This window comes from Euleptes europaea, chromosome 3 (assembly GCF_029931775.1).
Source record: "Euleptes europaea isolate rEulEur1 chromosome 3, rEulEur1.hap1, whole genome shotgun sequence".
Lineage (NCBI taxonomy): Eukaryota > Metazoa > Chordata > Lepidosauria > Squamata > Sphaerodactylidae > Euleptes > Euleptes europaea.
Genome location: NC_079314.1, coordinates 78,146,638 through 78,173,830, shown reverse-complemented (window position 1 = coordinate 78,173,830; position 27,193 = coordinate 78,146,638). Strand labels below are relative to the sequence as shown.

Sequence of the window (27,193 nt, the reverse complement as noted above, 5' to 3'; positions counted from 1 at the left end):
TGAGAAGGGTGGGGTTTGGGGAGGGGAGGGACTTCAGTGCCATAGAGTCCAATTGACAAAGCGACCATTGTCTCCAGGTGAACTGATCTCTATCGTCTGGAGTTCAGTTGAAATAGCAGGAGATCTCCAGCTAGTACATGGAGGTTGGCAACCCTAGTTTCCCAGGGGAAGGTGGAAGCCAGGAATCCTGGGAGTTAGGGCAGACAACAAGGTAAGACACAGCAAGGGATTGGATGGGGGGGTGGAAGTTCCTCCTTTGGAGGGAGAAGGATTATGGAAGGAGTAGGATCATTGGAAGAGGAGTGAAGGGGGTGGAGCAACTTCCATTTAAATAAGGACTAGAGCCACGGCCAAGGAGGACATAGGCTGGGAAGGTTCTAAAGTACAGAGAACCAGCCAGCCAGGGATTGGAGTTGAGTGTCTTTTGCTATTCCTGCCCATTCTGAGGCTGCTTAATAATAGCAGATCCAGCTTGAGCCAGGGTGGAGGGCCTGCAGTGGGACATGCCCAAGAATGTTCCTCACAAATAGATTTCCCAGTGGCCTGTGTTCGATTAAGTCTTTGATGAAAAACAGGGACAGACATTTTTAATACTGTTGACTGCAGTTCTACTATTTCAAAGAATTCATGAACACTGATTGCTATGCTGGATGTAAATCTATACTATCCCCACAGCAATTTTTTTTTAAGACCAACAAAAGGCACTTAAACCAAATATGGGAAGGCAACACCTGCATGTCCCTGTGGGGGACAAGAAAAGATGTAAAAGGTTCAGCTTTGGACCTCTTCCATAATTGCACAGGAACAAAATTGTGTTTTCCTACTCCCAGTTGGTTCCTTAAACAAACAAACACAGGACAGGTTCAAGAAATTTAGCCAATGCAGAATTCATAGCAGCCCCGAAACATCTGCACAGTAACAGTTCGAGTGCAAAAAGCCATCTTGAGAAATGATATTTTAACTGTACCTAACAAATTTATAATGATTTCAATATAGGTTTTGCTCTTGAAACTATAGGCTTGAATCAAGAGTTTTATCAAAATATTTTGCAATATTTTTGGATGAACATTGCCAGGTGGGCTACAGATGTATAAACTCAATCTAATTCTGAAAGAAGAGCACCATCTGCTTGCTAATTTAAAAAAAAAATTGGTGCTAGAATGGGCAATACAATCTATTTGAACTGAGCTATCCTAAAATAAGAAACACACAAAGATAAATCCCAGAAATTTCATTTCCTTCCTTCCAAGTATTTGAACATCATCATCAGTGAGTGAAATGTTGAAGCTGTCAGCAAAATATACAGGGCTTAGAAAAAGCCTCTAACTCAATGTGTATGGATTTGGATCCAGAAATTCAGTTATTTAGTATCTTCATGAATAAAATTCCTAAAAAAGAGAGCTATGTCAAAAATTAAAATTATATGGCAAATAATAAAAATGCACAGATCTTTACTACGATGTAAAAGTGTTTCCAAAGTGTTTCAAGTGAAAAAATGATCTTTTTTCAGAATCTTCTCTCCTGCTGTTACTCACTTGGGGGGGGGGATCATTAAACTGGATCCAACTGAGATGGAGCAACTTCATATAAGAGATTTTTACTACCTTTTCCTAAACACTAAACGTCCAAAAGCTACTCCTGATGCCAGGGGTGAACTTTGAAGAACAACACAGGATAGGGTTGCCAGGTCCCTCTTTGGCACTGGCAGGAGCTTTCTGGGGTGGGGCCAGAAGAGGGCGGGGTTTGGGAAGGGGAGGGACTTCAATGCCAGAGTCCAATTGCCAAAGAGGCCATTTTCTTCAGGTGAACTGATCTATATCAGCTGGAGATCAGTTGTAATAGCAGGAGATCTCCAGCTAGTACCTGGAGGTTGGCAACCCTAACAGAGGATATGGTATGGCCCTTGTAGCTAAAAGGATCAGCAGAAATTCCTTCAACCCCTATACAAATGTCAGCAAAAATCTGCTCAAAAATAGCATCAGGGTGCTATTGATTCTCTCTTCTGGGTACAGTCTTCCCCCTTCACTGGAGATGGGGCCATGGCTAAGCAAAAGAGCATCTGTTTTGCATGCAGGTCTCAGTTTCAATCACTGATGCCTCCAGTTAAAAGAATCAGCTAGAAGGCTATGTGAAAGGCCTCTGCCTGCAATCCGAGACTGCCATTATCAGTCAGAGTAGACCCTACTGACTTTGATAGGCCAATGGTCTGACTCAGCATGAGGTCAGTATTTTCAGTTCATTTGTTCACTGCATCCCATTCTGTTCCCAACCGTCTCACAGACTTCAAGCAGGCCTTTTCAGAGGAAGTCACAACGGGAAGGAAAAAGAAGCAAAGACTCTCTTCTGAAACCTTGTGCTTGCAATTCAACAGGATCCAACTGATTAAACTATATCCTCGAAGACAACTATTTGGCTCCAAACACCCTGGAATGAATTATTTTCTGCATGATGTGAAAGATTTTTTCAGCCTTGTGCTTTGCCACTTATTTTTGTTTGTTGCTTAAAAATAGGCAATCATAATGCATTCAACACAAAATCAATCCTGATCAGAAGGCAATAAAATGTCCTAGATTTTTCTTAAAGTAAATATCAATAGTTTCCACTAAGAAATTCCTAATATTGCCAGTCATAAAAACTCTGCATTTGGGTAATCGCATGAGTCTAATAAAACTTAGATTGTGTGCATATTGAGTTTTATTTTCACAATGTTGGCTTTGCACTCACCCATCATGTTGTACAAGCTCTGTGGTGCAAACTGCCTTGGCATCTTCTGTATTGCTTCTTTGTAAACTGTGAGGGCATCCTAATATGAAAAGGTAGAGGGGAAAATCATTTTGGGAACACTGTGGCTTCAGAAGCAATTTTTATATGCAAATTTAATAGAGGAAAAATGCAGAGTGGCCCTCATTAATCATGACGAGGATCCCACTTCACATTTATAAAAAGCAGGCAACAAATGAGGTGAATCTCCTCAACAATCCTGCACAGAATGATTTACATTATTAAACATCTCACTAGAGAATGGGAAAAGAGAATGTCTGACAACCTCCAAAGGCTCATTATCCTACATTTAAAATTCTGTGGAATTAAACAAAATGCAAGCTGTTATTTAACTACAGATGATATTTTTTAGTCATTTTACACTGTGATTCTAATCATCACTTAATGATAGCTTCCAATCTAATATATACACAAATTCCCATTACAGAATGTATTGTCCCAAACAAAAAGGTTACAAGAATATGAAGAAAAACTACATGACATAACAAAAGAAACTTCACATTAGGCTTTCTTAAGCCATATACAATCAGGTAAAAGTGGTCTATTTATTTCATAAGTGTTAAATGACAGCTTGAAATTTATTTTCATTCTCACTGTTCTGTATGACATTCTCCCTTCTACTTCACAGTCCTTTAAAAGTAGCACTTCTAGCACAAAACAAGTTTTTCTTTCCCTAATTAAAAAAGCCCCCATAAAACAGCATAATTATCTTGGCTCAGAAACGTGTCGCTTGATTAATCTCAAAACACAATCACTTATAGCTAGCAGCGCTTGGAAATGTGACATTTGCTAGAAAGGGTCCCGGCAATGTGACAGTCTCTTTAAAAAACAAACAAACAAACAAATAACCAGAGATTGTTTTGTACAATCTTGGCTTCTTTTCCGGAGAACACAAAACAATTCTACTGCACAAATGTTCTGTGAAGGTTATCCATATAACCAGTGGAAATTATTTTTTGTATTTAACAAATCAAACACGTAAGGAATTATTACAATGAATTTCCTGAGCATGTACTTCGGATTTAGAGGGAGGGAAAGTCTCACCTCATACTGTCCCTGTTCATGGTAGAGTTTTCCCAAATTGTAAAGGCAGCTGGTGACAGAACTCTTATGAGCATGAGGATCTTTTAAATTTTCATCAGGGATTTCCGAACACTTTAAAAACGTCCTCCTGGCATCTTCCGCCTTTCCTTGGTTCATCAAGATGATACCAGTATTTAAATAGGCAGCTGTGAGATGGGAAAAAAAAATATTTACATACTAATTTTATACACACACACACTACTTACACACACACACATTCATTTTGTTGGGTTTAAACAATCAAAGCTGTGACAGCTGCAGTGGCTAGTGCTTCCTTCGGACTTAGGTCATTTGATATCTCTAATATGGCAAAATTCTTTATCTATAGAACACTGGGCTACAACAAAAATTCTGTACAAAATAGCGTAATAGCCATGAACAGTTATTTCCATAGATATTAGTGCTGCTGCTTTAAAAATCCAGATGCAAATTAACAGCTGCCACTGCAAACATATACAAGCTTCATCAACTATGACCTTTTCTTAATTTAAACAAAAATGATTGTTGAAACAATACAACAAACTGGGTTTCCAAAATGGGTCTGGAATGTCAGGCATTCCAACCTCTTCTCTAAATGACAATCCTTCTCTAGAGAAGATAATATACAATGAGAGTTCCCATTCTATTCTGGAAGAGGAACAGCAAACCAGTGACTATTTGCAGGCATAACAGTTCTAATGAACAAAAAAAGCTATTGTGTCATACAACGTGAACAAAGTCCCTTGTATGCATATGAAGAAAAATCCCTTTCCTCCCATACAAGGGAATTATTTCATTGCAGATGAAACAAATACTAGAAGCAGATCATGATGGGTAGCCATGTTAGTCTGACAATAGCAGCAGAAAAGAGCAAGAGTTCAGTAGCACCTTAAAGACTAACAAAATTTCTGGCACGGTATGAGCTTTCTGCAGAATTGAGCTGTGGCTCACAAAAGCTCATACCCTGCCAGAAATTTTGTTAGTCTACAAATACTACAAGTGTCACCCCTTAAAGCTGTATTCATAACAGAGCAGGGGAGAACATCTTTTTTAAAAGAAACGAGCATGCAGCATTACTTACAAGCTAAAGTAGGTCTGCTTCCAATGGCCAATTTATAGTAATGTAGAGCTTCTGAGAATCTGCTGCTTTCCTGCAACAGCAATCCCCTAATTTGAAAAAGGAAAAACAAACAGAAAGTGAGATTACTCCACAGGAAATTATGAAAAAATAAATCCACAAAAGGCAGATTTACTGGTCTAAGTATTGACAAGGTCAGGCAGAGCCAGGGTGGTGTAGTGCTTAGAGAGTCAGATTAAGATCTGGGGGACAAACTAGATTTGACAGCATCCTTGTGTCCATCACAGGGATGCCATGGACATTTTGAAGTGATTTGAAAATGCCATGAGGGCACAATTGCACTGCTGTGGGCTGAGATGCTCTTATCCCTTTCCCCATGCCTTTCAAGTGCCAAAACAGCTGTGTTTGGCCATTTCGGCACCTCAAGGCACATGGTAGAAACGAGAGTTCCTCAACCTATCAATCAGGCCCTCATAGCATTTTTAAATCACTTTTAAATGGTGGCAGTGACCCCATAGCGGTCACGAGGATGCTGTCACATCTAGTTTAGCCCTAGAAGACCCAGGCCCCTTTCAAACTGCCCTTATAATCCATTTGAGCAGCCAGTTGCTAATGGATTTTTTGTGTCATTTCAGACACAACTGTTTTGGCTCCTGGCTGCTAACAGATTTTTTAAAAAAACTTTTAAACGTTAAAGCCGCTTGCATCCCATTGGCATCCCAGGGTTCAGCTGTTTTTTATTAAAACAGCTTTCTCCTGTTTTAAGTTCTCCCTTGCGCTTCTCAATCACTCCAGTGTGCTATTTGAACTGTCTGGAGTGCTTCCAAAAGGACCACTATTCCCCCCGCCCCGCCGTTTTCCATGCCATGTTCTTTTTCAAAAGCTACAGGCATGTCAATGGTGCTGCTATAGCACTATAGTGCTATATTGCTATAGTGCAAATCTTAGGGAAAAAATGAAAAAGAATGTGAAGCAAAAAAAGATGGGGGAAAATAGCAGCTCCATTTGAAATGGCCAGAGTACTTCAGAGCACTTCGGAGATGGCTCATAGACAGATTGAAATGAGCTGTATGAAACACCCATCCCTGTATCACTTTACTCAGATTCGAGCTGGGTGACCTTGGGCCAGTCACACACTCTCAGCCTAACTTACCTCACAGGGTTGTTGTGAGGACAAAATGGAGGGCAAGAGAATATGTAAGCCACTTTGGGTCCTCCACTGAGGAGAAAAACTAGGTATAAATAAATAAAAACAGAAACACAAACAAAAAACAAACAAACCAAAAAAGAGAAAAACGTGAATTCCTATTAACTTGGCCATGAGATTAGATAAAGTAGAAAATACAGAAGCAACTTTCCAACAAGTTAGGTTAATCATTTATTTTTGCAGAGAAAGAACATCTTAGTGCATTTCTATAGTTGTATTTGTTTATTTATCTAAAACATGTATACCCCCTTTCTCCCATCTGTAAGACTCAATTTGGCTTGCATCATTAAATCCACATTAAAGCAACTAGGACAAAAATAGAAGACAAATAAACAGATACAAATAGGGTTGCCAGGTCCCTCTTTGCCATCAGTGGGAGGTTTTTGGGGCAGAGCCTAAGGAGGGCAGGGTTTGGGGACGGGAGGGACTTCAATGCCATAGAGTCAAAATGCCAAAGCAGCCATTTTCTCCAGGTGAACTGATCTCTATCGGCTGGGGATCAGTGGTAATAGCAGGAAATCTTCTGCTATTACCTAGAGGTTGGCAACCCTAGATACAAAAGAAGTTCTTCCAATTATCCATCAAGCTAACAGACCTCCAACCAAATAATATATGCTCTTTTTAGAGTTTCTGACTAGAGATCTTCAAGATTAGAAAAACTCTGATCTTCCATTCAAAGATGTTCATTTACTGAAATCATCTTTAGAAGTCCTGGCTTGCTACACATGCTTCCTGAGATGAGGTGGGTGGCACTGAGATAAGGACTTCCTTTGCTATGCTGCCCTAGCTGAGGAATGCCCTGAGCTGGCACAGGAGTTTTTGGTGCCAGATTAAAACTTGTTTTCCCTCCTCTCAGACATTATTTCAGTTGAGGTTTCCCACCCTTATATTGTGCTGTATATCTCCTATTGGTAGATGCAATTTAAACTACTTGCATTTATTACATATATTGCACTGTTTAATTTGCTGGTATTAAGATATTTATTCTGTTGGCTTTTATGTATAGATGTAGATAGATATAGATATGTCTACCTGTTTGATGTACTTCTATCTCTTTGTAAACCATCTCAAGAACTAACCTGCTAGACAGGTCGGATAAAATGCATCAAACAAATGTAAAAAAAATGGAGCTTTGATGATAAACAGCAACAAGGAAGAACACAAAGAGGGGAGACAGAGAAAATGAATGCTAAGGGTAGCATAAAGCGATTTAACATTATTGCTTTCAAGCAGTAAAACAGGTTAAAATAAAATCCTAGGGTTTGAATCAGTGGATAATCTCCACTTTCAATGTACTAAATCCAAGATAAAACGTTGCAAAACATAGAAAACATCTTTATAGTGAGATCTATATTGTTTTTTATTTCCCACTTGCCTTCTTAGCCTTCATATTTTCAAATTCATTCACAATTCAGTGATGCAATTTGTATACTTGTAAAAAGCAGTGCTGTTGCACACGTGCACAGAGATAGATCTATGAACCGGTGTATTAACATACATATAAATGTATTTAATAGTCAACATGGCCCCCTCTGTGGATATTTACATTTGCTGATAGGGTCCATGTTGATAGAAAACATATTTCTTCAAACTTGGGGGATCTTGCAGTTTTAATATAATACTGTCATCCCTTATCTAGTATATGCACACAAGAACCAAACAGGATGGCATAAACAGGACTATGCTATTGTGTCCCAAATAAATTAAACACAGGGGTCTTTATGGGGGGGGGGGAGTTTGACACATACATTTTGAAAATGTCACTGGTTTATTCCCAGGGGTGTCCAGTCTTGAATTTATATACTAGCTGCTTTCCACTATGGGACTGTAGGAACTTTGATGCAACAGGCTTATCCCATTGCTACTCTTTTTGTATTGCCGTTCACATAGTTTGAGAAGTGACTGGAAATTAAGGCAAATTTTGAACTTTAGGGCCTACCATGAGATTCGCTCTCTTTCTCTTTGCCGTCAAATCGCAACTGATTTATGATGACCTCATAAGGTTTTCAAGACAAGAGACAAGTGGTTTGCCATTGACTGCCTTTGCGTAGCAACCCTGAACTTCCTGGGTGGTCTCCTTTCCATGTACTAATCAGGACTGACTCAGTTTAGCTTCCAAGATGTGATAAGATGGGACTAGCCTGGGCTATCCAGGTCAGAGCCTCTCATTGTTTAGAAAATCATAGCTTCTTTTGTCCACTTTCATATAACATTACTGACTATTCTTTAACCACTAATGTAATGATAGGGAATGTGTTTGCTAAGTGCGGGGAAGTTGTTTCCGACTTATGGTGACCCTATGAATGAACAATCTCCAAAAACGTCCAATAATTAACAGCCTTGCTCAGGTCTTGCTCAGGTCCACGGCTTCCTTGATTGCGTCAATCCACCTCATATTGAATCTTCCTCTTTTCCTGCTGCCTTCAACTTTTCTTAGCACCATTGTCTTTTCCAGTGTGTTTTTCGTCTCATAATGTGACCAAAGTATTACAGCATCATTTTGGTCATTTTAGCTTCAAGGGACAGTTCTGGATTGATTCAGTCTATCACCCAATGATTTGTCTTTTTGGTGGTCCACAGTATCTGTGAAGCTCTACTCTTAACGCCACATTTCAAAGAAATCAACTTCTTCCTGTCAGCTTTCTTCATTGTCCAACTTTCACACCTATACACAGTAATGGGGAATACTATAGTATTAATTATCTTGATCGCCAGCAACACATTCTTACACTTAAGGATCTTTTGTAGTTCCTTTATGACTGCCCTTCCAAGTGTCAATCTCCTGATTTCTTGGTTGCAGTCTTCCTTTTGGTTGATGATGGAGCCAAGGAATAGAAAACCTTGAACAATTTCTATTTTGTCATCATCAATCTTAAAGTTCTCAGCAGTCTTCTTGATGTTCAGCTGTAATCCTGCTTTGGGACTTTCTGCTTTAAGCTTCATCAATAGTGGACAGTAACAGTCTTTGTTGTAAGATTTTGAGTATCACTTTATTCATGTGAGAAGTTAATGTGATGATCTGATAATTGCTGCAGTCTTTGATATCTCCTTTTTTCAGAATTGGAATGTAAATTAACAGTTTCCAGTCTGCAGGTCATTGTTCTGTTTACCATATTTGTTGGCAAATTCTTGTTAAGAGTTTGATGGACTGTTTCTGTGGCTTGAAATAGCTCTATTGATATCTCAGCTATTCCTGGTGATTTGTTTCTCCCAATTGCTCTCAGTCTAGCTTTTACTTCACTTTCTAAAACTGCAGTTTCTTCAAAAGATTCAAAATATCTGTCATACTTTCATCATTTTGATATGGTATTGTTCAGTGTATTAATTTCATCTTTACTTCATTTTTTCCTGTTTAGTTAATGCATTTCCATTTTGTTCTTTCAAGATCTCTAACCATGCTTTCAATTTCCCTTTGATCTCTTGGATCTTGTGGAATTGATCTCTTGTTCTTTTTTTGTTGCTCTCTTTTATTTCTTTGCACTGGTTAGTATAATAGTTCTCTTTAGCTTTATGTGCCAGTTACTGGAAGGCTGAATTTAGACTTCTATTTTTGTCACTTTTTACTTTTGTTTCTTGTTTCTCTTTAGCAATTTTAAGAGTTTCATCCATCATCCATCAAGGCTTTGCATTTCTAGGAATAGTCTTTGTACATTCTTCCTTGGTAATATCTCTGGTTTCAACCCATAGCTCTTCTGGTTTATGTCCACTTGAACTTAATAATGCAAATCTGTTCTTTGTGTGGTCTTTAAACTCTTCAGGAAAGTTGTTCTGAATGTATTTTGGTACCATGAATGTGTTGGAGTTTTTCTTCAAATTTAATGTAATTTTTGATATTAACAGTTCATGGTTTATACCTCAATAAGCTCCTGGTCTTATTTTAACAGAAAGAATAGAGCTTGTTGTCTTCACAGAATTCTGAATCACTCTCCTGGTTCATTTCAATTTTATGAGTTGCTTTCCTGCTTCATTTCGTGCTCCTAGCCCTAATTTTCTGACAATGTTTGATTCTACTTTGTTTTCCACTTTTGCATTCCAGTCACCTATGATTATCAGCACATCTTCTTAGGGTGTGTGATCAATTGCTTCCTAGACATTTGCATAAAAGCTTTTAATTTCTTCCTCTTCAGCATGTATAGTTGGGGCATAAATTTGAATGATGGTTATGTCAATAGGTTTTCCATGAAGTATGACTGATATTGTTGGGTCAGACTTTGCATTATAGCCCAATTGCTTGTGCTACATCTCGTCTCACTATTAGAGCGACTCAGTTTCTTTTGTCATTTTGTGTTTGTCATTTTCTGACTGAAATGTCCTAATCCAGTCCACTTTAGTTCACTCACTCCCAGAAGTATAATGTTTAAATGTTCCATTTCTCATTTTATGATCCTGATATTACTTTGATTCATACTTCTCACGTTATATTTGTCAAACAGCTCTGGACTTTCCTTTGCATCCATTGACATCGACAACTGAACATCCTTTTGGCTTTAATCCAGTTGCATCATTAAGAATAGTGCTTCTCTTACTTGTCCTCTACTCTGCCTCTGTAGCTAACTGAGTGCCATCCAACTTGGTGGACCTGTCTTCCAGCACAATATCTTTTTTTTTAAATTTTGGATTCTCTCATCACAGGATTTTCAAGATATGAGATGATCAGAGGTGATATACCTGGTTAGTGATATATCTGGTTAGTACTGTGCAGAAAAAGGCAAAGGTCATCTCATACCTTGAAAAACAAGCTTTGTTCCTTCAGGCTTTTGCTGCCTATGATCGTTTTTTGATCAAGCCCAGTAATTATTCCCCTTTTTTTCTAAAATGCACATATTTAACATAGGCAAAGCATAATGGTTCACAGTTAGAACTGTTTTAGAACCCCTACACCATCTATTTTGCCCAGTACTATTACAGTACATTAATACTGTTTATGGTTTTTATGGGGATGGTTTATTTATGAGTATTGTTTAATATGATTTATTGTGATTTTATTGAGATTGTATTTTAAGAATGTGTGAGCCGACCTAAGACTGGCTTTGCTGGGGAGGGTGGCATAAAAATTTAATAAAATAAATAAATATGACATAACACATTCTATGAATATTGTATATTTATATCTCCAGATTATTGTACCATTAACATTATCATCTGTCATGTACGTTTATTCAGATGGGCATATTATTCCACCACCACTAAGTATATATTCAAAAACATTCTTGAGTGACACTTATGAAGAAGTTAAGTCATGGATTGGCCATAACTCCTACATGGATAATCATCAAAATATTTAAGCTGTCACTCAACATTTAGATATACTTGAAAACGACTGCTGTCACCATGGAAGTGCTCCAGTATTGGGTTATTTATTGATGTGACATCACAAGAAACCACCATACCAGCATCTACCTAGTGTCATGTCTATAGCTTGAGGAGGAATGTAGTTTCTCTCTATTCTGTACTCTGGCTGTTAGGTCAGAACTATCTTACTCTCCATGTTTCCTCTGAAGAGGTATAATGGATTAATCACACACCTCCTAGTATCACAATGGGTAGCTGTGTTAGTCTGTCAACAGCAGTAGAAAAGAGCAAGTGTCCAGTAGCATCCTTAATGACTAACAACATTTCTGGCAGGTATCTGAAGAAGTGAGCTATAGCTCACAAAAGCTCATAAAGATAAAGGTCCCCTGTGCAAGCACTGGGTCATTCCTGACCCATGGGGTGACGTCACATCCTGACATTTACTAGGCAGACTTTTGTTTACGGGGTGGTTTGCCAGTGCCTTCCCCAGTCATCTCCCCTTTACCCCCAGCAAGCTGGGTAGTCATTTTACCAACCTTGGAAGGATGGAAGGCTGAGTCAACTTTGAGCCGGCTACCTGAAACCAACTTCTGTTGGGATCAAACTCAGGTCGTGAGCAGAGTTTGGACTGCAGTACTGCAGTTTACCACTCTGTGCCACGGGGCTCCTACAAAAGCTTGTAACCTGCCGTAAATGTTGTTAGTCTTTAAGGTGCTACTGGACTCTTGTTCTTTTCCACCTCCTAGTATGTACAGCATCCCCAATCTGACAGGCAGTTGATAGTTTTTCTTTATTCTGTTGCCTCAGGCCAACGAAGGTATGATTACTGGCAAGATTTAACAGATTGGCAGTACAGTCCTAAACAGACATCCTTCTTAACCCAAGTGTTTAAGGTAATTCTGTTTAGGATGGTACTATCAATGTATCAAGCCACTTATAAGGGTTTCTATGACATTTACACTGCACACAGCTTTCCTAATGTATGATGCCAAGCTGAAACAAAGTAGGGGCATGACAGAAACGGAAAGAGGTCAGTTAACATTTTCCTTCTAACAGAAGAAATTTGAGAGACAATTGATTCTCAGGAGACAGGGCTGTGCACATTGTATCACTCCACCATGCCAGCAGAAAGAAGCAAGGTCCAAGCCTGCAAGGAATCCTGTGGGCCTTTTTCACTCACTGGAACTATAAAGAACAACATGCTTAACACACTGAAATGAGTGAAAGTAATGGCTTGGAAATTCTTAAAATAAGTGAGTCATATTCAGTTTATAATCCTCCAGCTTTGAGAAAGCCCTATAGTTATGAATTGCTTGCCCATACAGATAGAATTAAGTATTGTTTTTGTGTGCACAGTGTATTACTTTTGCAATATGTTATATCACTTGAATTTTTAAAATATTCTGATCTCTCATAAGAGGACTTCAACTAATTTTCTTCTTTTATTAGCAGCTTTATTATTGGCATCCATTGAGGCAATGCAGATTTATTTTCCCCTTCTGTTGCAGGGGAAAAAACATTTACAGCTGTTTCACAAGCTATTTAAAATTCATCTAGAGCAGATGTAAGGGCAAATTTGAATTCTGGTAAATAATTAAAGAGGGGTTTTTTTAAAAAAAGAAGAATGTATACTGTGTAATAAACTTTAACTAACAACAATGAAGCACACAACCTAGAGCTTCTTGATCAGGCAATAGGAAAAAAACCCTTCATTTTCAAACTGTAATTCTCATTTGATCGATCTTTGCCCTTCTATGTGTTTTCCTGTGGCATACAAAATATTAAAGTTAAGTAATTTAACGGCTTCTACCGTTCATGTTCTACCTTTTTAAAAAGGAAAATGTTTAAGGAAAACATTACTGTGTTATTGTCGAAGGCTTTCACGGTCAGAGTTCATTGGTTCTTGTAGGTTATCCGGGCTGTGTAACCGTGGTCTTGGAATTTTCTTTCCTGACGTTTCGCCAGCAACTGTGGCAGGCATCTTCAGAGTAGTAACACTGAAGGACAGTGTCTCTCAGTGTCAAGGGTGTAGGAAGAGTAATATATAGTCAGAAAGGGGGTTGGGTTTGAGCTGAGTATTGTCCTGCAAAAGTATTGTCCTGTAAGTATCAAGATAATGTGCTAATGAGGGTATAGTATGTTAATATGGAACCATTGTATCCTGAAGTGATCTGTTAATGTGTGTAATCCAAAGCTAATCTGTATGGCTATTGTTGAATGTTGTCTTTGTCAGTCTGGAGGTTTTTCAGGGCAGGAAGCCAAGCCTTATTCATTCTTAAACTCTCCTCTTTTCTGTTAAAGTTGTGCTGATGTTTATGAATTTCAATGGCTTCTCTGTGCAATCTGACAAAATAGTTGGTAGAATTGTCCAGTCTTTCAGTGTCTTGGAATAAGACCCTGTGTCCTGTTTGTGTCAGTCCATGTTCAGCCACTGTTGATTTCTCAGGTTGGCCAAGTCTGCAGTATCTTTCATGTTCTTTTATCCTTGTTTGTATGCTGCGTTTTGTGGTCCCGATGTAAACTTCTCCACAGCTGCAAGGTATACGATATACTCCTGCAGATAGCTACTTACACAAAAACTCCAACCACCACCCCCGACAGAAAAGAGGAATAATCAAAACATTAATGGACCGTGCAAGACGGATCTGTGAACCACAGTTTCTCAAGGAAGAAACTAATCATCTAAATCACGCACTGCTAGCAAACGGCTACTCCAAGAATGAAATCAGAAGGGCCATTAAACCAAACAAAAATCAGAAAACTCAAGAAAAACAGTCTCCCATAGGAAAGGTATTCTTGCCATTTATTAAAGGAGTCACTGATAGGATGGAGAAACTTTTGAAAAAACATAACCTACAAACAGTGTTTAAACCCACCAAGAAAATACAACAAATGCTACGATCAGCAAAAGACAAAAGAGACCCCTCACCTCTGCAGGAGTATATCGTATACCTTGCAGCTGTGGTTTGCTACTTTTAATAATAATGGAGTGGATCACCTGAGAAAGGCAGAGATAAGAACATAAGAACGGCCCTGCTGAATCAGACCAAGGCCCATCAAGTCCAGCAGTCTGTTCACACAGTGGCCAACCAGGTGCCTCTAGGAAGCCTCAACAAGCCACAACAAGATCCTCAGCTGAGCTTCTACACTGACCCCCCAAAAGAAAGAAAGACCTGTGCTCAGTAGAAGAAGAAGAGTTGGTTTTTATATGACGACTTTCTCTACCACTCAAGGAAGAATCAAACTGGATTACAATCACCTTCCCTTCCCCTCCACACAACAAACACCATGTGAGGAAGGTGGGGCTGAGAGAGCTCTAAGAGAGCTGTGACTAGCCCAAGGTCACCCAGCTGGCTTGATGTGTAGGAGTGGGGAAACCATCCTGGTTCACCAGATTAGCACCACCACTCACATGGAGGAGTGGGGAATCAAACCCAGTTCTCCAGATTAGAGTCCACCACTCCAAACCACTGATCTTAAATACTACACCACGCTGTACTCTTTCACAAGCGGGTGCTTCTGTCAAATCTGGAAAAAAATAACATCCGTTTAGCTCTGTGCATGTGGGTAGAGTGCCGAAAGCACTCATCTGCTGGATATGGTAAGCCAACTAGCAAATACAGTTATTCGGCACACCATGGTTTCTGAATGACTCCTGAACCAACTAGGCTCCTGATTTGTGAAAACTTGCTTTTGAACACAACTCCCTTGCTGGATCAAAATGAAGAAACAGCCATAGCTGTAAAGAAGGATTAATAATAGGCACTGAAAAATAATACAAACCGATTTCATGCTAACACTTTTGACTTCAGCAGAATTGGATCTTGCCTACCCCCCCCTACTCTGCCTTGCTGCCCACTTTTCTACATGCCTGCACTCTCCCCATCAATTATGCCTGCCCCCACTGCTCTGCCCGCCTGCCTGTCCCCCTCATCCTTCAGCCCACCAACCTTACCCACCACCAATTCCACCTCCCCATCACTCTGCCTGCCTGCCCCTGCTTGTCCCCCTCCTCACCGCACTGTGGGAACAGCTCTTCCCCAGCCCACCTGCAGTGTTGCTGCCTCTACCTATCTGGCTCACAAAATGGAAGAGGTTCCCCCTCCTCTTTTGTCTCCCTTAGTCAGCCAAGGCTCCCTTGGTCAACCTTGGTCCCCTGGTCTGGTGTTTTGTTTTTATATACATATAGCTTTCTAAGAATGAAGACAGATTCAAATACTACAGTATGTAAATATAAAGAGTTAAAATTCACAAAAGGTATTCATGTTTGTCTCTGAAGATTTAGCTTACATAGTTCTTCATAAACATAAGCATTAAAAAGTTATAGGCATGAGCAACGTGTAGTCATTTGTCTGGGAGCCAGCTAGCATATTCCTGCTGAGGGCAATTTTACTCTCTTGTTTTTAAGCTTCAGGTTTCCTTACACTATTTGGAAACAGCCCGTTGCCCCAGGAAATGACTGAGCACATAGATGGTTGAAATGCATCCAGTAAAAATGCATCCGTTGAATAAAAAGGGGGGAGGGGTAAATCAGGAAAATTCAAAAGCACATAAAATCCGATTCAGGTATACTAATAAATATGCTGGGAAGAAGTTGACTGAAACACAAAGGGACAGTTCATACTAGACCAAACAATGGTTTGGTCATGTGAATGACCCTGTGCTTGCAGATTTCCTTTCTCTTCTAATTATATGGCGATAGTCAGGTAATGATTTCTGGCCTGCACCCACACATCATTTGATAATGCACTGTCATTGCAATACAGCAGTTGGGGGAAATCTATTGCAAAGGATCTATTGTTTGAATCCTACCTTTTTCATTGAAAGGGAAAAACAAACAAACAAAAAACCCACACAAAGAAATGGGGCAACTTAGCAGAACTAAAGCTGTTACCGCAGTTGTATTCCCAGCGATGTATTAAGAGTTTGAAAATGTTATAAAAAAAACTGTTTGCACTTTCTATGTATTCCCACCGATGTATTAAGAGTTTGAAAACGTTATAAAAAATAGTGTTCGCACTTTGGCCCCTTTAGCTGTGAAGACGTCTTCCAACCATTTATAAGCCGTGGTATCCAAAAACCCTTTTAAAGCAATGTTTTTTATAACGTTTTCAAACTCTTAATACATTGTTGGGAATACAAAGTGCAGTAACCCCCTAAGAGTCCATTGCCAAAGACCTGCAGAGTCAGGTCTTTTGTGGCTTTAAAGTGGAGTTCTTTAAACTGGCTTCAGAAGCAATCAATATAGACAGCCAGTGAGAATGAGATTACGTAAATCTGAATTCCGCCTTAGAGCTGCCAAGTCCCTTCCTCCAGCCACTGCCCTCTGCTGCCAAACAGCTTGTCAGTGGGGGGGGGGGATGTACTGGTAGTGGAGAGTGGCCTAGCCCAGCATGGAAGTGACATTACTGGAGATATGGTGACACCACTTCTAGTGCGCGCTTCCAGAAATGACATTATGGCATTGCCAGTGATGTGGGATGCTCTGGTACTTAGGCAAAAACTCTATAGTAAAAACAGGTTCTGCCATAGAGTTTTTGCCAAAATACCAGAGTGTCCTGCATACCGATGACATCACTTTTGGTGCATGCTTGAAGTGATGTTACTGCATTGCTGGCAATGTTGCTGTGACACTGGGCTAAGCCTCCGCCCACTGCCAGTAAGTCCACCCTGCCCCACACCGATTGCCAGGGGTGACCTGGCAACCCCATTCCATCTCCATCAGAAGGCAGGCCATCATGTCTTGTAGTAGCTACAGTTCTCACTTAAGAGCAGCCTTCAAAGGCAGCCCAAAAGTAGTAATTTACCAAAAAATTAACGAGAGGTGTCAGGTCCTTGTCAGAGAGAAAGAGTTGAAGCTAGTTCACCAAATGAAGTCAATAAAAGGTATTCCTATCCAGTCTTTGGTCATTACAGTGCTTTTGGTGTGTCCATAAACTTCTGGTTACTGGGAAGCATGGATGTTCTTTATTGGGAAAAGGTATGGATGCAAAGGACTATTGAGAAACACAGCACTCCACTGGATCACTAGGGAAATCAGCTCATGCTACTCACTTCATAACAGAATCTCAATACATGATGACCTGATAAATGTATAGAACAGAAAGGCTCTGTCTACCCCAGAGCTTCAAATGCATGATTAATAAAGAGGGAACCCCCCCACCCCAAATAACAGCTAAGGTTTTTTCCACTTCCAGGAGCCAGATAAATAGCTTCATTCACGAGAGGCATCACAGATGAACCAGAGTAAGTAAAACCCATGCATACTTACAAATTATAAAGCATATCAGCCATGTTGCTGCGGTAGTACAAGGCATTTCTATAGGCGCTTTCAGCTTCAGAAATCTTGCTCTGGCTCTTTAGAACATTTCCAAGGTTACCCCATGCTGCCAAGAGAAGAAAAGCAGTATTCAGAAAGAGCTACAATCCAATTATATACTCAACACATATCTGAGCACTGAGAAGTTCCTCAGGGACAGAAAACCCACACAGCTGTCTTTTTTTATCTGGAGAATAACTTCCCACTTTTCATTACACTATATCGTTTCTTCTGCTAGCAAAAGGGATATGCTTACTTTAACTTGATCATCAACATTGTCCCAAGAGGGCACACATTATCGGCAAAAGGCATCTATTGCTGGGATCACAATTTCCTCAGGAGTACCTCCCAAGCCCTTATGGATGTGGGGAGACATGCAAGTAGGACAAAGCAGTCACAATGCTGCTACTGTCAGTGTTTGGAAGCATACAACATTGAGACCTTCATAATACAAAGAATCAAAGGAGAAAGAATAATTTAGTAGATCCTTAAAGAAAGCATACTTCACATATTCGTATGGGGTATGGCATGTTGGTTTTAGATACCCTGCACAGGAAGAGGGGAGAAGTAATTTCAATAAAGGACATGAAATAAATGACCATGTGGATGAATGGAAGAATATGTACTAGGAAAAGGATGGATAGAGGCTTCTGTTCAAGGAATAGATAAGTGAAGGATATACTTCTTTTCAAGAAAGTAGATCAACATAACCATCATTCAAGTCTATGTCCCAACTACAGATGCTGTTAAGGAAGAAATTGAAAGCTTTTGTGCAAGTGTCCAGGAAGAAACTGACCACACACCTAAGCAAGATGTGCTGGTGACTGGAACACAAAAGTAGAAAACAAAGCAGAATCAAACATTGTTAACAGATTTGGACTAGGAGCATGAAATGTAGCAGGAGAATGACTCATAGAGAATTCTGTGAAGACAACAATTTGTTCATTAGCATCATAGAATCACAGAGTTGGAAGAGGCCATACAGGCCATCTAGTCCAACCTCCTGCTTAATGCGGGATCAGCCTAGAGCATCCCTGACAAATGATTGTCCAGCCTCTACTTAAAGACTGCCAGTGAGGGGGAGCTCACCACCTCCCTAGGTAGCTGAATCCATATATATATATCCTAATATCCAGCCAGTACCTTTCTGGCCACAATTTAAACCCATTATTGTGAGTCCTATCCTCACTGCAAACACACATTTCAGGCTACTAAATAGATGGTTGTATACGTTGACATCACTGGACAGCCAATATAGAAATCAAATAGATTACATAATAGGAAGCAGAAGATGGAGAAGGTCTATTCTCTCTGCCAAAACAAGACCAGGAGCCAACTGTGGTACAGACCATGAATTGTTAATATTGAAAATTAGAATAAAGATGAAGAAAAACGCCAAAACATTCATAGTGACAAAATAAAATCTAAGCAACAATCCTGAAGAGTGTAGATAATAGATGTACATTACTAAGTTCAAGTGAATATGAACCAGATGATGGTTTGGAACAAGAGATATTATCAAGAAAGACTATTCCTATAGCAAAAGGAAATGAAAAGCCTCTGTGGATGACTGAGGAAACTCTTAAAATTGCTAAAGAAAGACTGTAAATTATTGTCTGTAATTTTATCTGGCTAAGGGCCATAAATAAACAATCTGAATCTACTAAAGAAAGACGAGAAACAAAACTTCCGGTAGAGACGCTGGTCTGAGTGCCACGTTCTTCGGGGGCTCCCGAAGAACCCAAGAAACGTTCAAATTTGGGATGCATTCTGCACGCCCACCCGGTTCCTAAATAGTGGTTCGGGGAACAGGAACTCTCCTGCATCCTTGAAGAGCAGTCTGACCCCCATTTTTCTGAGAGAGGACGACTCTCGGGGAACTGGGCGAGGTCCCGCTGGCATTGAGGGGAAAATACAACGCCGTGAATGTCTCTTTGGAATTAGGCTCCTCTACCTATTACTACCTAAGCAACTACATGGAAGCAAGAATACCTACTCTTCTAAAATCTGAGTAAGTTATAAAAACTCTTTTGTTTTACCTGGATTTGGAGGATCTGAAGAATTGGCAAATACATCTATCAAATCCGTGCCTCCCAACCTGATGTATAAATGACTGTTATAAAACAAAAAAGCATCAGATAAGCCGGCAGGAATCCTATCAATTCGATCAGTGGGTAGACAAACAGGATCTTTTGAAAGACGTTACAACCACCAATCAGATACTTCGACGTTGAAAGGAGAGGGAGGAAGAATCCCCCCTCCCTAGCTGTCATCTTTCCGCTTTCATTGTTTAATGCAATCGCAAGACTGTAACAGTCTGTGAGATCGTGAGACCAGAAGTGTGGCTCCCTTGTGCAACTGGCAAATTACTCCCAAGTTCCTGAACAAGAGGAGGTAATGAAAGGTCCACGGTTTGGCATCCTTTTGGGTATATCCTGTTCTCTGCAGCAGTCTATACTAGAATTTTTTCAACTTGATGGTATTTTAACATCAAATTACTACCCGCAATGCAGGAATCCTGTTGAATTACCTACATTTTTTTATTTTTTTGGTTTATTTGTCCGGACAAAATTTTTAAAAGCAGCAAGCATGGAACATGCGATTAAACAGATGGATCAACTAATTGCCATGACAAACACCCTATATCAATCTATCAACCAAAAACTGGATTCTTTTTTGGATGTAATTAAAGACATAAAGGACCAAGCTAATACAACGAAGTCAGATTTGACAGTAGCGGATGCTCCAATTGAGAAGACGGCTCAAGATCAGGTAACTCCCATAAAAAAAAGGAGAGCCGGGATAAACAACAAGACAGTACATCCTTTCAACAGGAAACTGCAACAGACCAGCTGCTTACGAAGGATATGAACGTGAGAGACTTTGACTTTTGTTTTTATAAATTGCCTGAAGAATTCTTTGATACTAGCTTGGAGGACTTGCAGGGTGGAAAGGCTGGAGCTACCGGGATTTCTTTTTATGATCTTGGAATTGAAGAAACTACAATGCAGGTGTACTATGAGAACTCTATGCTTGCAAAGGGAATTTTACCAACAATGTCCAAGGATGCTCTTCAGTGTTTGGAGTTAATGAATAAAAGTGGAAGACGCTGGAAATTCCGGACAAAGGGAGTGGCTAAAAGTCTAGTTTTGTTTTTTGGAAATAGACAAGGAACTGGTTAAAAGGCTTGATTTTGGCAATAATGGTAGAATTTACTATATTAATACATTATAAAGACAATTTACAATGAATAGGTGTAGGGAGACATGGAGGGTTTACGGAGGAATTGTTTTATAAAGGAGTTGGTAATTTTTACTTATTGATCTAATCCATTTATTATTAGTGAGATTTATTAACCTTCTTTTTTCTGAGTTAATATTAACCACTTCTTAATGATTATATTCAATGAAATATTTTTAAAACTGTATGAGATTTAGTTTAATGAATGTAATTAGAAATATTAGGATTAGAATTGTAGATACCAAAGAGCACACAGGTTTATTAATGGAAGGAGGAAGATGTAGGGTAAGTTCTGTTATATTTCTATTTTTTTCTCTTTATCGTTATATGTTAACTTGTTTCAGAAAAATAATAAAATTATTTTTAAAAAACAAAAGTAAAAGGTCGTAGAAACAGAATCAAGTCTAAATGGAGCATTCCAGCAACTTGCACATAGAGACAAAGAGAACTATTATTATAACCAATGTAAAGAAATAGAACAAAAAAGAAGGAAGAACAAGAGATCTATTCCACAAGATCCAAGAAATCAAAGGGAAATTGAAGGCACCGTTAGGTATGCTGAATGATAAACATGGAAATACATTAACTGAACAGGTCAAAATAAACAAACGACGGGAACAATACACTGAAGAACTATATAGAATAAATGAAAGGATGACAGATTCCTTCCAGGAAAAATCTTTTGAAGAACCTATAGTTTTAGGAAGTGAAGTGAAAGTTGCACTGAGAACAATTGGGAGAAACAAATCATTAATTGATGATGGGATATTAATAGAGCTATTCCAAGCTACAGAAATGGAGTCCATCAAAATCCTAACAAGAATATGCCAACAAATATGGAAAATAAAACAATGGCCCACAGACTGGATTCCCACAAAAGGAGTCATGAAAGACTGCCACAACTATTAGACCATCACATTAATTTCTCCTGCAAGTTAAATGATGCTCAAAATCTTACAACAAAGACTGTTACCATATATGAAACTAGAAACGCCTGATGTTCAAGCTGGATTCAGAAAAGGAAGAGGCACTAGAGATCATATCGCAAATTTACATTGGTTACTGGAGCATACAAGAGAATTTCAGAAGAAAATCAGATTGCGTTTCACAGATTACACTAAAGCTTTGATTACACCAAAATCAAGGTAATTCATGCTATAGTATTCCCCATTACTATGTATAGGTGTGAAAGTTGGACAATGAAGAGGGCTGACAGGAAGAAAATTGATTCCTTTGAAATGTGGTGTTGGAGGAGAGTTTTACAGTTTTACAGATACCATGGACAGCCAAAAACATGCCCTCGACATGCTGGGGCAGGCCTTTGTGCCGGTGGGACGTCGGCGGAAGACCTTGCCAACATCCCTGGGCACCGCTGCCTTGGCAGCACTGGGAGACCAGCATTTGGGCCTCCCCACCAGCATCTGTCCCATCCTGGATGGCGTATGTAATGCCGCCGCTGGTGCAGGAGGCCTGAATGCCAGCAGAGCCCCTTCCTGGCCTCCAAAAGATTTCGTCCTTTAGGCTCAGGAATGGGCTATGAGGCTATCATACTTTGGTCATATTATAAGAAGACAAGAGTCACTGGAAAAGACAATAATGCTAGGAAAAGTTGAAGGCAGAAGGAAAAGAGGAACACCTGACATGTGTTTGACTCTATAAAGGAAGCCACAGCCTTCATTTTGCAACACCTGGGTAAGGCTGTTAATGATAGGATGTTTTGGAGGACATTGATAGAATCGCCATAAATCAGAAGCAACTTAACAGCCCTTAACACACAAACAGAGATAATTCCCCTGCAGAGAACAAGGATATTATAGTCTAGTACATCTAGACTATATCTACTCATCAGTCTCAGTCATTTAATCAAAATTGTAGAATTTATTAAAACTAGATGGTAGTAACCATGTTAGTCTATGCAGCAAAAACAAACAGGAATGTCATTTTTTTAAAAAAAACTAACACATTTTATTCCAGCATAAACTTTTGTGAACTACAGAAGCAATGAAGTGCTCCTAAAATGAAGTTAAAAGATTATTGGAGCGAGGACAGTAATGTGTGTGTAAAGTGCCGTCAAATCGCAGCCCTTTTTTGGGGTTTTCATGGCAAGAGACTAATAGATGTAGTTTGCCAGTGCCTTCCTCTGCACAACAACCCTGGTATTCCTTGGTGGTCTCCCATCCAAATCCTAACCAGGGTTGACCCTGCTTAGCTTCTGAGATCTGCCGAGATCAGGCTAGCCTGGGCAGTGATAGCTGCCACATATACCTGCTTTATGCAATTGAGTTTTTAGAAGCGTTGGATTCTTGGATTTTTCCAATAATGAATAAGATGTTGGGTCTTTTATATACTCCCGCTTCTGAACACTGGGCAGGAAAGCATGCTAGATGGAGGGAATGTGCACCAAAATTTTATCCGTGGTAGTTGTTCTTGCATTACAAACACACGGTCTTTAAATAAAGTACATTTACACTAGATAGGCAGGGATAGAAGAAACAGAAATAAAATCGGAATGAATGCCTTGATGACACTGATGAAACTACTTCAGAAGATGCTGAGCTAATTAAATCTCAGTAACATAATTTTGATTTATATATAATACTTTCCATCTTCTTCAGTTGATGGACAAAAATGCACACTAAGCAACACAACCTCTAAACCCTTTTATGTCTTGGTGATATATTCTTATTAATGTGTGCTTCTGGATTGGAATTTCGTTGAGCTTTATTACTTATGCTCCTCCCAAATCACTCTTTCTCTAGCTGCCATAAATTAGCAAGAGAACAAAAACGCCCTTGACACAAAGCAAGATTACTCCTTTAAAATGTTACCATTTACAGAAACGTGTTTTCAACAGCCAAATATACAGTGGCTTGTTTCATATTTGGTGCTCATCTTTAGAATTGCCCCTCGGAGCTCTTCACTTCCATTGTTCATACAGGTATTGTTTACTACTTTGGCTCCCTTTCAATCCATTAAAGTTTCATGTAAGCACTTTGCGGTGAAGCAGTAACTTTTATATTGGCATTGTATCCATCCATTTAACATTTATGCATTATCAGAGCAATATTGAAAATAAATTCCAAAATAAAATATTATTAAATAAAATATTATTTCTCAGTACGTATTTTCTTTTGCCTCTCTCTGGTTGCTAAAAGCGCATCATAGAAAACATGCATGGGTGTGCTCCCCAAACTCATAATACATACATACTCATACAACAGAACTATGCCACTTCAGGGTATCTGTCACAGCAGTGACTTGAATAACTCTCATGACTAGAAATTATATGGTGTTCATATCAAATACAGTTGTAGGATAAACGTAACGAGCACATGTTCCAATTGCAATAATGGTTCAATCCTATCAATAGAAACTGTTTAAAAAGCATTACCTGTCCTGCAGATATAATGAAGGAAATAATTACTTCATTTCTACATCCAAAATGGTATCCACTGGCCAAGATCAAAATGGAAGATTAATCTCTGAATATATGAGCAGGGCTGCCAACTGACCTCGCCTGAATACCTACCTTTTAACAGCAACTTGAGTTGTAGGAATGCACAGATCTCTTCTGGTTGAGAAGAGGGTAACCCTAAATTAGGGGTGTGCATTTGGATATCTTTCTGAATTGAAAGGACATCTAAAATTTCCTGTTTTGTGTCAGGAATACCTGAATTTACCCTAAACACTTCTGAAATTTCAGGAATGATTAAATGTATTTCCCTCTGGAAATCAGGTCAACCACCCACTGAAAACAGTGTGGGGGCTAGAGGTGGCCTCCAAATTCACACACCATGTGTTACACCCCAACAGGAGTAGACCTAGCCTCCAGACCCCAGGTCTGCTTTGGCTGCTTTCTGGACTCTGAATATACTGAACTCACATAGTGTGGCTACTCATATGATAGTACAACATTTATTAACAATCAAAAATAGTGAAATCTAAACACACCCATGAATCCTATATGTGCTACACACTAAAACATACAAGCATAGAAACCTATACAAACAGAGTATCCAATGATGTCTGACTGCCTATTTTCAATGTCCACAGTTGTAGTAGGAATATCCAACAATGGCTGATAGCCTATTATCGATGTCCTTAGTTGTAACGAGGTGTAGTCTCATCTAAAGAGTTCATGCGTTGGTTGTCCTTACCAACTTTGGCTCAACTGGCAGAATATTACTCAGGGCAAAATTATTCCACAAAGGACTGCATGGCCTGCCTTCAGCTAGAAACTTCTGATTGCTGTGGAATATATATTCAAGGCAGGCATTTCCCAAGTAAAATACAGCCTTGAGCACCATTCTTTCATTCTTTTGTTCCCACTTTCATCATGACCCACAGAGTCCACTGACTTACGGTATCTCAGCCCTCGTAATTCAGTCTTTAGAGGCCTGACCTCTGCTTGACTCTGAAATGGCACATTTTGCCTTCTGACACTTTGCCTATGAGCATAGGCTGCAAGTTCAGCACTCTATGCCTCTATGCACTGGAGATCAGAACATATTGCGAGCAGTTCAAATGCTACCCATCCCATCAGGAGGCCACTCTAAATCTCTTCCATGACAGCACCACACAAAATGGGACATAACGTTTATCCTGAGGTTATCATAACAACCAGCCACAACTAGGAACAGAAGCTGGTATGGTATAATGGTTAAGGGAATTAATGTTGATTCTAATTTCACCTCTGCCACAAACTCAGTAGATGGCCTTAGAAAGTCATTCTCACACACCCATGAGATACACAGGGAATAACAGTGACCTCCTGTGACAGGCCTTTTCTTTACCAACTGAGGGGTCAAAAACCTACCCCTCAAGTTACCAGGTGTTCTAAAGGTAGCAAGGGTATAGGGTTTGGGTTCGCCACTGTGAGGTACGTTTTATGGTACCCAAGATTATTGAGATCACTGAGGCAGGATTAGTATATAAACAACTAAGATTTATTTATTTACAGGTTTGTTTAAAGGAACAGATCAGAAGCACAGGTCAAAAACCTGGTGCAGCCTGACTGTTTTCAATGGGGGGAAATGCCCCATTTTCCTAAAAAGCCTCCCATTTTTTTTTTAGTCTTTTGGTGGCCAGGAAACTGCTTTAGAGGCAGCGCGGTTATGCCATTCCCAGCTGCCACAAAGCTCAGAAATGAGCTGCCTGTCATGGGTATGGCTTACTCAACCTGCTGTTGGCCAATAATTCCACAAATTTAGGAATCATTACATATGCAGTTTGTTATACATAGATATATTGCCCCACAGATCTGACAGTAATTTGTTACTACCATCACTATTATAATTCTAAAGGGAATTTTGGCACTTTCTCTTCAGATAGCTCAATGTATTAATAGCTTTTGTGGCTGTTACAGATGTGTAATATTTTAATGAATGCTAGACTGAAAGCTATCTTCCAACTGTATCTATCACTACAGCTATTAGAAAAAAATGACTTTTTATAGTAAACAAAAGAAAAAATACCCTTCAGAAACCAATCTCATGAGAATACGCTTCAGAAGGAACAGCATGTTGAATGTACCCGAGTCTCAGTAAAAGGAGAAAGAAATGTGAATTCTGCCTATCCAAGCACCTCAGAGTTTAGAGAATATCAAGCAATGAGATTTTGAGAGGTAGGGTAGGATTTCCAGATTGTTCCCCTGCTCAAATTCCTTCATGGTTCCAAAGCTAGACCCAGTGTGATGTAGTGATCAGAGTGCCAGACAGGCATCTGGGATAGGGCTGTTGATTCAATAAAAACCGAACCAGAAAAATACTGAATAAATGCAAATCCGGTAAAATTTGGGTTTGGGTTTACTGAGTCCGCAAAATCAGGGAGGTTGGCAAAGCCAAATTTTTCGGGAACGTCTTTCTGCGGCTCCTGTGGGAGGGAGCATTTTTGCAGGTAGAGGTCCCAAATGTTCAGGGTAGCTAGAAGGGACTCTCCTTGCAAGAACCCCCAAGTTTGGTAAAGATTGGGTCATTGTATCTCTATGGAGGTGCAGGGCGAACTTTCCCACCATTTAAAGCCTGGCTTCTCAATTGAGATACATTGCAAAGATCACACTAAAGCATCTGAACACAGCCACCTTGCCAATGCGTTTCAATGGAGGAGGATGGGGTGACCCCTTCCAGATCCCATAACTCCGGACCCCTTGACCCAATCTTTACCAAAGGAGCTGCAAAAAGCCATGAAATGGGTTTAATGGGTTTAAATGGCCAAA

General features: G+C 39.6%; 1 protein-coding gene across 1 annotated transcript in view; it reads right to left on the bottom strand.

The window, feature by feature from the left end:
* TMTC2 (transmembrane O-mannosyltransferase targeting cadherins 2) overlaps nucleotides 1–27,193 on the bottom strand; it is a 229,399-nt gene that overhangs the window by 54,258 nt on the left and 147,948 nt on the right. The window contains exons 4-7 of the mRNA XM_056846658.1: nucleotides 17,692–17,806; nucleotides 4,925–5,010; nucleotides 3,826–4,010; nucleotides 2,725–2,803 (exon numbers count right to left, since the gene is read on the bottom strand). Coding sequence (XP_056702636.1) covers nucleotides 2,725–2,803; nucleotides 3,826–4,010; nucleotides 4,925–5,010; nucleotides 17,692–17,806 — 465 coding nt within the window. The remainder of the gene's footprint in view (nucleotides 1–2,724; nucleotides 2,804–3,825; nucleotides 4,011–4,924; nucleotides 5,011–17,691; nucleotides 17,807–27,193) is intronic.